The sequence below is a fragment of the Mus pahari genome, chromosome 14 (genome assembly GCF_900095145.1).
Source record: "Mus pahari chromosome 14, PAHARI_EIJ_v1.1, whole genome shotgun sequence".
Lineage (NCBI taxonomy): Eukaryota > Metazoa > Chordata > Mammalia > Rodentia > Muridae > Mus > Mus pahari.
Genome location: NC_034603.1, coordinates 76,834,430 through 76,846,274, shown reverse-complemented (window position 1 = coordinate 76,846,274; position 11,845 = coordinate 76,834,430). Strand labels below are relative to the sequence as shown.

The following is an 11,845-nucleotide window of genomic DNA, read 5'->3' as shown; positions in this document are numbered from 1 at the left end:
GACAGGGTTTCTCTGTATAGCCCTGGCTGTCCTGGAACTCACTCTGTAGACCAGGCTGGCCTCGAACTCAGAAATCCGCCTGCCTCTGCCTCCCGAGTGAAAAATAAGCATTTTAAAGAGATACATATGTACTGTATAGAGAGATGTATGGATGTGTGGATATTTATAAAAATCATTTGTTTTGATCTCCTGGCTTCCTCTACAACTATTATAAACCCAAGATAATTCAGTCTCTTCACTTCAACAGTTTAGGCTGACCAGAAAGGACCAAACTCAAACCTGTGGCCATCAACAAGTCCTATTCTTAAATTCCAAAGTGGTCTTATCTGGAGCATCACATGCACACTGGAAGAAGACAGTGTGAGGCTGGGCAGCAAACCCACATGGGATTACCTTTGAAGATATCATCGGCAGCTCTCTGTAGGCAGTAAGCTGGCTGCCTCTCCCTAGGTCAAAGGGTGTGATAAGGAAGTAAACAAGCTCCCGCTTGAACTAGGTCACCGATACGATGTAGGTTTCCCGAAGGTGTCAGGACGTGTGTCGGTTTCTCCCACCTAATTCTTGGACCTAACCCAGTGACTCTACGCAAATCAGATGCTAAAGGAAGACATCTCTCTGTCTGGGAACGGAAGTAAGCCCGTGAAGGAGCTGGCGTCCACAGGAGGCCAGTCAAGATCACTTCCTGGTGACCCCAGCTACTCTATCAGTAGCCATGGCAACAAACACTCAGGAGCACCTCTCCGGTGGAGCCTTGGCTAATACTGCCAGCATCATATGCTACTGACTTCCAGCTGAAGGCGGAAACCGTCTTCCTGTTTCGTGCTTCTCAGAATGAGCAGGCCTGGACAATACAGTGTTCTACAGAGACAGGCATTCTGGGGTGACCCAAGAACCCTTCAGAGGACTGTTCTGGTCTAATCTGACAAGCCTTAAGAACTTCATCGATGTGCGCAAGAGTGTAGTGGTCCACTCAAGGCCCAGGTTCTGACTGGCGTGAGGAAGGCTTCAGTAATCACCAGCAACAGTACCCATGAGCACATTATCTCCCGTGTGACCCCTCAAAGGCTTAAACCTCTGAAGCATCGATCTCCTCCTTCTCTCTCAGACTTCCTCTTCCTCTCAGGAAAACACGGGGAAGTGACAGGGAAAGCCCATGAGGACTGACATTTCCTGGCTGCTAATTTGGTACCTCAGAGCATTAGGAGGGGACAGTGAGGAGGTGATGCTGGAAAGATAGAGGCCCAAAGTCACAGCCTGGGGGGCTGCTGTTTTGGGAACAGGCAGACAGCTACGGTGACACACATCTGCAATCCTAGCACTCAAAGGGCCGAGGCTATCAGGAGTTCAAGGTCAGCCTATTGCAAGAGCATCTTTTGAAGGTAAACAAGTAAACAACAGCAAAATAACAAGATGCAAAGTGTGTCCTGAGCCCTCCCAGAGCTGGGAGTATGTTGGGAATACGGAGGCACTACTGACATTCATTCATTTGTTCGTTCGTTCATTCATCTTCATTCTTCCTTTGTTCATTCACTTTTCATACACTGGGTGCTGGCTAGGTACAGAGGCTGTTAGGTGTGTGAGAACTGAAACCTGAACCCAGCAGATGGGATGCTTGCCCCAACCCCCCAGAGAGTTTCCATTCTAGAAGAACCTAGAACTGGACAGGAATCTTATCCAACAAAAATATGTTGAGCGTGCAAATTATGTCAGAAAGCTGAACGCAGACAGAAGAATAAAATTAAGCCTTAGAGATAATACTCACATACCTCTACAATAAACCAAAATGTTAAATATAAATACAAAGCTGGACTAACAGACTGAATTATTGGATGTAGCTCGTCTCTGAAATTCATCACTGGGATTTTTGCCCAGGGGTCTTCCTTCACCAGCCTCTAGCATGCACCTTCTGAGGGTGGTCATTTGTATCAAAGTAGTAGGTGTGAGGCGTGAGACGTGAGGCGTGAGACGTGAGGCGTGAGACATGAGGCATGAGACACGGTCCAGACACAAGCTCCCTCCACTTACCCTGTGCCCCACCTGTGACTTGCCAAAGAGCACCTCAGAGACATCCAGTCCATCAAATTTCCGGTTTGGGGGCAAGCTAGCTCCAGCCAGAGCTATCACGGTGGGGAAGACGTCTAGCAAGCTGCAGAAAGAACAAAATACAGTTTTCCTCAGCTCTTCCAATTCTCTCCCCAGCCCTCCTACGACCCGAACCTACCTGTACCAGACCAGGGCAAAAGCAGGCTGCCTCTCCTAAAGCCACACAGTTTACTTCCCTTTGGAGTTCTTCCTGAGGTTTCTGCTCTAAGAGGCAGGGTGTGGCCAGATGCTGTATAGGCTCAAGTTCAGTTTGACCACTCATGTGACATCTACTGCCTCAGTTTCCTATCCGGTAAAACATGTGCTTTAATAACAATAGCTGCCTCACTGGGCGAGTGTGTCCACGAAACACACAGGGAAGATACGCCAAACATGAAGCCGGGCACTTGCTGGTTGTTTGATAATTACTAACAGTGCCACACCTTTAAACCCCCAAAACTAAGAGCTGGCCACTGTCTTATCAGGAATAGCATGTGGCAGGGTGGCGGGTGGCTGCAAGAAAACACTCAGCTCGTCTTCCAACGCCCCAGTCTCTCTCATGAAAATGCAGTCTTTAGGTGAAGTGTGTGAAATTTTAGTTATGATGTGTGAAACACTTCACGTCTGTCACTTGCCTTTAACTCTTCCCCCCTTTTACGAAACAGTGAATATTTTAGTAGGAGAAAAAAAAAAACTTAGGACACACAGAAATACAAGAAGAAAAAAACCCACATAACTAGTCTGTCACTTGAGGGTATTAATTTTAATATTAAAAATATTAATATTACATTATTAAAAAGTCAAATTCTTACTTGTGTATGTGCAGGATATGCACCTGTGAATGTTTGCCCATATGTGCCTGTATGGAGGCTAGAGGTCACCATCAGATGTCCTCCCCCACTGCCTTCTTTTCAGCTTGTCTAAACAGTGAAGTCCCAGGATCTCTTTCCCTCCAGCACTGGGTACCCTGGTGTCCACCTCGTACGCAGGTACTGGGGATCCAAATGCAGGCCTTCAGGCTCTCAAAGCAAGAACTTTCCCCGGGGTCCATCTCCCAAGCCCCATCCACTAGTCATATTTTCGGTGGGTCTTGTCCATGTAATTTTATTCATTTCTACTTTGTTAAGGGTTTCTCGTACCCAGACTTGCCTTGAATTCCTTAACATCTTGTCTCCACTTTATGAGAGCTAAGATTGCAGGCTTGTGACTTGTAATGTTGTTTTAAAGTCATGTGGAACTTTAACACACTGCATACCTCCCACACATCTACTGTGCTCATATCATGAGATAGGGGTGGGTTGTCAGGAAGAGCAGAGGGGCCAAAGAAACTGACAGTCAGTATGGCTTGCCAGAAACAGGGGGCTGGGCCCACATGGATCCTGTCACGGGTTGGACTTTCCCAGAAAAGAGGTCCTGGTACCCAGAGACCAGGACAGCATCAGACTTCAGGATCCTCCTTCCTCTCTCCAGGGCGCTGCCTACGACCCTAAGGCAGAGTTTCTCATTGACTACGGGACAAAGTGTTTCTATTCGCCTGTAGCTTTCACAGTTCACAAAACTGGTAGTTTATCTCTTGAGATAGGCACTCCAGGAACTGGCATCCCACACTGGTGTGCAGTCAAGGCATGCGGAGTCAGCGTGCAACAGTGTACAGAACAATCTGGAAACCTGTCCAGAGTCCAAGGTCCCTGCCACACACCAGGAAACACAGAGGTCTGCAGTGTGGCCTGAAAGGGGTGAGATGGTTTAGGGTTGTTCTAGCTTAGACTGACTGTCTCTCTCTCTCTCTCTCTCTCTCTCTCTCTCTCTCACACACACACACACACACACACACACACACACACACACACACACACAGTTGCACCACTAAGCGACATCAGCATCAAACCCATAAGAAAGAAAAACAGGCACCACAATAGAGTTTTTTTTTTTAATTTGTGTGTTGTGAGTGCATGTGTGGGGTGTGCACACCTATGTGGGAGTGCCTACACACCTGTGTGGAGTGTGCACACCTATGTGGAGATACCCACACACCTGTGTGCATATGCAGAAGCTGGAAGAAGGTATTGGATGCCCTCAATCACTCACTGGCTATTCCTTTAAGGCAGTGTCTCTCCCTGAACCTGGGGCTTGCATCTTCTCTGCTAGATCGAAGCCAGCAAGGCCCGTCGATTTATTCTTCTGCCGTCTCACCCTGCCCATCTTGAGCTGAGGTTGCAGGGATGCATGGGCTGTCCAGTTTGCTATGTGGGTGCTGGGATCTATAAAACCAAGTCTTCTTGATTGCTCAGAGAAGGCTCTTGACCAATAAGCTATCTCTCCCCCCCCCTCTCTCTCTCTCTCTCTCTCACACACACACACACACACACACACACACACACACACACGAAGTAGACTGTAGGCTTTCTTTTGCGGTCTTCAGAGACATCAGCGTCACAGACGGGTCAAATCAGCAAGTCTGGGGAACCCTGTATTGACTTTCAGAATGAATTACATACTTTCCTTTTTCCATCCTTTTCCTCCTCTGCATCACGAGGTTTGGCATCTTACTGCAGCACTAATCCAGATCTAAACACTCCAGGGAATCCCAGTGTGTCAGTGTGGCATGCCCTTCAGAGGTTTCTAATCTACACGGAACTCAAGAAGAACTGTCTCCCACAAAGAAAACTTCTTCAACAGGTTTGGTGACTCTCGCTGCTCAGGGGAGCCAAGTCCAGCATGGGCATGCCTGGGCTGGTCAGTCACTCAGAGACCGGCAGGAGCCCAGCCACTGAGCTTAAAGTGACCAGGAAAGGCTCCATGCAACACACAGACCTGGGCTTTCCTGCCTGTGAACCTGGAGGGCAGATCTGCCTTACGGAGGCTGCCGATGGCTCTCCAGGCCTCAGTCTTAACCCAAGAAACCGGTCCTGGAAGTCTCTGAAGCCTTGAAGAAATCAAACAAGCAAACAACAACAAAAAAGCCAACCCCCAAACCTGCAGAACCAACCCTGCACTTCCAGTGCATTCACTGGGCTGCTTGGCTTTTTAGCCCCACTTTCATGGGGTTTCCTGCCCGATTTTTTTTTTTTCTTTAAAAAAAGAGGAGTTGGAGAGACAGCTCAGCTCTTGCAGAGGCCCTAAGTTTGATTTCCAGGACCCACAGTAGGCAGCTCACAACTTCCTGTAACGTCAACCTCTGTGGGTAGCTGCACTCACATGCACACACTGCCTCCCCCCCCACAACACACCCCCACCCCCGCACCACCCAAAAGGCATAATGAAGTCTACATGAAATTACATTTCACAACTAATGATATGAAGGCAAATATATAAAGAAGCTATTTTATCCCACTTTAAAGTACTTTTCCTTTCTTCTTTGGTGTGTGTGTGTGTGTGTGTGTGTGTGTGTGTGTGTGTGTGTGTGTTGCTATCCCTCAGAATACTGGGGTCACAGGCATGCATTGGCTGACTCTGATGTGGGTTCTAGTGATTCAGACTCAGTGCTTGTGTATTTCTTTCCACCGAGAAACCTCCCTAGCCCCAAGTATTTTCTTTTTCTTGTTTTGAGACAAGACTGTCAGGTATCCAAGACTAGGTTCTACTGTTGAGATTACTGCACCACTAAACCCTGGATAAGCAGTGCTGGGGGGGTCGAACCCTGGACTTTGTGTGTGCTAGGCAAACCCTCTACCAACTGAGCTACATTCCTGGTCCCCCTCACATAAATATCTTTCGGGCTCTGGCACTGTCCTTCATGGGCCTGATGTATAAGTGGGTTTCTGTCCCACAAGCATTACTTCACAGGCCCTCTGATAGTGGAAAGGAAGGCAGGAGATAGCCGAGACAGAGGCCTCTGCATGGTGACACAAAAGGCTATCCTGGGAGTGGGCAAACTGACCCCTGAGCAAGCTGGGGTCGCTCTTCCACATCTTTCCATCCTTACAAAACTATTGTCTTTTTTGTGTTTCTCTGATATTTGTTCATAGGAGATGTGTACGTTTCTGAAACCTTTGTTTGTTTGTTTGTTTGTTTGTTTGTTTTTAAAATAAGATCTCCCTATGCTGTCCAGGCTGCTCTGGAGTTCTAAATTCAAGCAACTGTTCTGTTTCAGATCCTCCCAGGGGGGCGTGGACCCATCCAACCGGTTAGTGCTCTTATCCAAACAAGGTATCAAAGGGAGTTGACTGGGTGGCTGTGAGGAGGGTACAGAGGCTCTGCCTGCTGGGCCACAAGCTATGTGAGTAAGGAGTGAAGGGTCCCATGGGGGCTTCCTTCTGATAGAACAGCCCTGGGCTCCAAGGTTGGGTGAGTGTCAGGGAATGGACAGGAGGGAGGGTTTCCATAGAAGCTGAGCTCAGTTGTACTAGGGGGAAATCTGACCCAAAAGATGGGTAGAGAGAAGGGGATGTGGTGGTTTGAATAAGCTTGGCCCAGCGAATAGCACTATTAGGAGGTATGCCCTTGCTGGAGGAGGGGTGTGGCCTTGTTGGAGGAAGTGTGTCACGGTGGGGGTGGGCAATGAGACCCTCCTCCTAACCATGTGGGAACCCACCTTTTCCTAGAGGCCTTCAGATGAAAAGGTAGAAGAACTCTCAGTTCCTCCTGTACCATGCCTGCCTGGATGCTGCCATGCTCCTGCCTTGATAATAATGGACTGAGTCTCTGAACCTGTAAGCCATCACCAATGAAATGTTGTCCTTGTAAGGGTTGCCTTGGTCATGGTGTCTGTTCACAGCAGTAAAACCCTAACTAAGACAGGGGGATATCAGGGAAGGGTTGGGGATACTTGGACCCGGATGAAGGAGTGACTCTCATCTCCTCCCTCCCTGGGAGATAAGTACAGAGAGATGCCAAGAATAGAAGAGTTGGGAACAGAACCACCTCCAGTGGAGGAATACAGTCCCGAGGATACAGAAACAGGTTCTTTTTTAGCATTTAATTGTAATTTTCTTTCTGCATTGTTTAGTCCCTCTCATTATCCCTGAAAAAAGCTAGGTCCCCACCCCTTCCTGGTCTTAGTCACGCTGCAGAGGCTTCGGGGACTAGCCCGTGTTCACGTTTGACTGGCAGCCCATCTCGGTGGTTCCCCACCCTTGAGTCTCTCTCACAGGCAAAAAACATCTACTTCAGAGATACCTGAGTATCGGGACTACCGAATAACAAATGCTGAATGCTTCTTACAGACATCAGCCCAGCAGGCTGGAAAGAGACACTGCCCCACCTCCCTCAACCCTCACCATAGCCAGGAGGGAGCAGACGGCCTTGAAGAGAGATGCATGGCTGGGTACCACCCAGCGTGTATCATACAGACCACAGGACATGCTGTAGACAAGGAATCTTTACAGCTTCTGTCTCTGGACCCAATTCTATACCTGCAGACAAGACAGAGTCTGCTGACCTTTACCCCTTCCATATAACCACTGTCTTACTCTTATCTGCAGACACCCCCCCCCGTTGTCCCGCCCCCAGGGTAGCTCAGGGCTCCTCTGCAACTCTAGCTGATTTTTCCAATGAGATTATTGGTCCAGCCAGTTCCAGCTTGCCTTTGTTCTTGCCAGATGTGATATTCCATCCAGAACAGGGATGGGGGATGTCCATCTCAAGCACCATATGTGGTCGGTCCTCCATCGACAACAGGGATAGAGATGATGCTCATCTCAGGCACAGAGCCAGTGTGTGGTCCTCCATGGAGAAGTGGGATGAAGATGCTCATCTCAAGCACAGAAGAGACCCTTCATCTTCTTTCACAAGACTAAGAGAACTTTCCCTAAGGTTCTCTTTGTCCTTTCAGGGGACACGGGACTGCCTGGAGATACCTTGGTTGTCACAAACAGTTACCGGGAAGAGACCTGGCAATGTGCTAACGATCTCAAATGCGCAGAACAGACCCGACATGTCACAGCCAAGAAATTACTTGACCCAAAATATACAGGATGCTACATTGAAGAAACCCTGAACTAGAATTGGAAGGTAAGACCTGTGCCTTTTCTACTTTGCCCCCAAAGCCATTCTTCTGAAGGAAGCTTAACTTCTCAACATCAAGAACACCCAAGCTACACCCAAGCTGATTTGCTCCCTGGCCTCCAGAGCAACGTTTCACCCATAGTTGGAACCAGCAACAAGTATGAGTCGTCTCCATTTGATAATTGTGTCTTCGGGCTTTGTGGGGGTGGGCAGTCATGTGCAAGATCTTCTCTAAAATACTATTCTATCACTTTGGCACACATCCGAATATTAATGCTGGGTATCTCTAAAAGATAGACAATGAGATTCGTGCTAAACACTCTCCAGCACACCCTTTTGAAAAAAATTTTTTTTTCGAGACAGGGTTTCTCTGTGTAGCCCTAGCTGTCCTGGAACTCACTTTGTAGACCAGGCTGGCCTTGAACTCAGAAATCCGCCTGCCTCTGCCTCCCGAGTGCTGGGATTAAAGGCGAGCGCCACCACGCCCGGCCCTTTTGAAATATAATTTGCACTTGTTTGTTGTGTGTCTGTATGTGGACACAGCAGCGCCGTGGTGTTCACGTAGGGTCAGAGGAATCAACCCTCTACTTCCACCATGTGGGACCCAGGCCTAGAACTCAGGTCACCTTTGTAGGCTAAGCCATCTTGTCCCCGCCCCCCCCCCCCACCCCTGCACACTGCTTATAACATTTTCTGTATTCACAACAGTACATTTATATTAACCTGACTGCTTTAAGATGCCATAATTTCTTGGGGGTCATTTCAATAGAAGTTGAAGGAACCGTGGCTGTGAAGAAGTTACCTCGGCCGTGGACTCAAAGTACTAAAACCGCCGACAAGCCCGGGCTCCCACACAGTGAAACGTGAGCACGCCATTCTAGGGCATGAATCAAAATCATGTTCCCCTCAGTGCTGGCCTGTGGGGGCCGCAGGGAAAAGGCAGTAAGAAGCCCCACCCATTCCTGTGTTCACTCGCATTGGATTAACATGAAAGAGGAAATTCACACTCAAACCATCCTATGGGTGGCTGGCATGCTCTGATAGTTTTCTTCTGATAAAGTACCAGAGGCCCTCAAGAAAACCCTATCTATACCAAGAACTCTCTTTAGTCACCAAACTGTGGCCTCCATCCTTGTCCTCTGATGATCAACGAGACAACAGCCTACTGTGGCACAGTAATTGATGGTAACTACAAACACAGTTCATTATGTTTCCGCAGTGAAACCCCGAGCTTTGAAGACTCCGTGGAGTTATTTGTGCCTGTGCAGCCCAGAGCTTGCTCCCTTGATAAACAGTCTGGATGCACCCCAGTCAGATCTAGAAAAGCAGCCCTCCCAGCCCTCTTCCAGCCAGCCTGACATCACAGATCCTAAGCTGTGTGGTTGTTATCACACCTGCAGGCTCCCACTGCACGCTGCCCCCTCCTGATAGCTCAGGGATGATCCACGACCTTTGAGAGAAATGGGGCTGGCAGGGGTAATACCCACTCCCCTGGGCTGTCAAAACTGCTCGCCCTTCCTGCTCTTGGCTTTGGTCTCAGCCCTTCATTCCCACTGGGTCTGGAGATGTGGGAGGGCACTGGGGATACTTGCCTTCCTCTGGCTGGTGCCTCTCAACCAGGCAAACTATCGTTGTGAGTACATGAGTAAGTGCTTCCATGGGGGTTGTGCTGTTTGGGGGAATACAGGGCAGAACCAGACAGGAATGACCCATCTGAATCAGTGAGAAGTCGGGCTCAGGAGATAGCACAGTTGGTAAAGTGCTTGCCATACAAGCATAAGGATCTGAGTTCGATCCCCAGTACCTATGTAAAACGCTGGGTATGGAAGCCTGTGCTTGTAATCTCAGTGATAGGTAGGCAAAGACAGGAGTGTCCCTGGGGCTTGCTGGCCTATCCAGATTATTGATCCCCCAGATTGTAATGAGACCCTGTCTCAAAGAGAAGCTGTGGAATGTCTCAGTGATTAAGAGCACTCACTGCTCTTACAGAGGACCTACGTTTGGTTCCCAGCACCCACATGATGGCTCGGGTGACTCCAAGTACCAGGAGATCTGATGCCATCGTCTGACCCCCACAAGTTCTGCAGGTACACAGTAAGCAGAAAGCACGTAAGACAAAGCACTCTCACATGTGCAGATCTTAGAAATTAAAGTCATGGGGAAAAACACAAGGTGGGTGATTTCGAAGAATGACACCAATGGTTGACCTCTGGCCTCTCTCCACACACACACACACACACACACACACACACACACACACACGCCTGCACAGGCACACATATGCTAAGTACATGAGCAAATACTTTTTAAATGACTTCATGAGGGGTTCCAGCTATAAGTCAGGGATCCTTAGTTCTCGTGGCAATATTCCCAGAGACCCATTGTAGCCAGACGCTCTGCCAAGAAACTGGGCTTATCTATTAGCATTAATACATTGGACAGATGTCACATATAATGCTCCTGACGTTCCTGGTGACAACAACTGAAGGCTGTACTGCCCGAGGCTGGACAACGTCCTCACCTAACTGTTAACTCTTTCCCTCTCCGTCCACTGGGACCATCTGTCTGCTTCCTGGCCTCCAGGGCATCCCGGTGTCTGTACTTCTTTCTTGGGGCCATTCGATCACTAGTTGATGCACAGGCTTCTCAAAGCCACCTGGGATGTCTACCCTAATCCCAGGGAGGAGTTCATGGGTACGTCACCCTGGCTGCCATCTTTGGCTGCTTCTCTCTTTGGCACACACTGAAGAACCAGAGTTGAGGGTTCGAGACCAGCAAGGTCTCTCATTTACTCAAGGATCATCCCCGGGGGAAGGGGAAGGCCCTCTGCAGCCTCCTTTACCACATGGAATTGTGGGATTGCTCTATGGGCAAATCCACACTGCTGCCATGAGAGCTCGGGAGGATGCAGAATTCCTGCCGAACATGGGTAACCAAGGAGCAGTGAGTTTGCTGGGATCTCCGGCCACCCATGTGTCCACATCAGCTCTGGCTCTCAACCCCCACAGCTAAAGGTCATTCGGATCTCCTACCTTAACAAGGCGGTGCTAGTGACGTTGGCTGGAACTCTGCCAGGCCAGTAAGCCAGTGCTGGAACCCGGTGCCCACCTTCCCAGGTGGTCTGTTTGGTTGGACTCCCCCCTGTGAGAAGAAGCAGCTGTTTCATGAACATCCTCAGTAACTCAGGGCTTCTTTTACAGCTAAGACATGGCCTGTGGGCAAACAGTCCCTCTGTAGGAATAGCCAATAATTTCAAGTGGTGCATGACTTTAATCCCAGCACTTAAGAAGCAGAGGCAGGCAAATCTCTGAGATTGAAGATAGTCTGGTCTACAGAGTAAGTTCAGGATGGCCAGGCCCACACAGAGAAACCCTGTCTCAAAAAACCAAAAGAACAAAAAAACAAAACAAACAAAAAACAACATCAAACCCCCCAAACAAAAACAAATCAGAAAGAAAGAAAGGAAGGAAGGAAGGAAGGAAGGAAGGAAGGAAGGAAGGAAGGAAGGAAGGAGAAATTTAATTCTTTTATTACCCAGCTATTTGCCCCCAACAAATAGTTAGTAGCTCTCAGTACATCCTTTTATTTTACTAACCTATATAAACAGAGTCCTCTGTTAATCTTGGCAATTCCTTTCATGGCATCACCCATGCTAAACCGTTATTTTATTCCCTTCTCCTCCTGTGTCCCCACACTATGAGACTCAAGACATCCTGGGTGCTTAAGGAACCTTTGTTGAATAAATGAACAAATGAATTTGTCTTCCAGTTGATCGTGACTGATTAGGGGAGAGGGAAATGGAGGGGGAGGGGGAGGA

The 11,845-nt window shown here is 48.6% G+C and overlaps 1 protein-coding gene across 5 annotated transcripts in view; it reads right to left on the bottom strand.

The window, feature by feature from the left end:
• Arsg (arylsulfatase G) overlaps positions 1-11,845 on the bottom strand; it is a 126,758-nt gene that overhangs the window by 12,226 nt on the left and 102,687 nt on the right. For all 5 annotated transcript variants that reach the window (XM_029546042.1, XM_029546043.1, XM_029546045.1 and 2 more), the window contains 2 exons: positions 11,061-11,169; positions 2,026-2,146 (listed from right to left, as the gene is read on the bottom strand). In XM_029546042.1, coding sequence (XP_029401902.1) covers positions 2,026-2,146; positions 11,061-11,169 — 230 coding nt within the window. The remainder of the gene's footprint in view (positions 1-2,025; positions 2,147-11,060; positions 11,170-11,845) is intronic.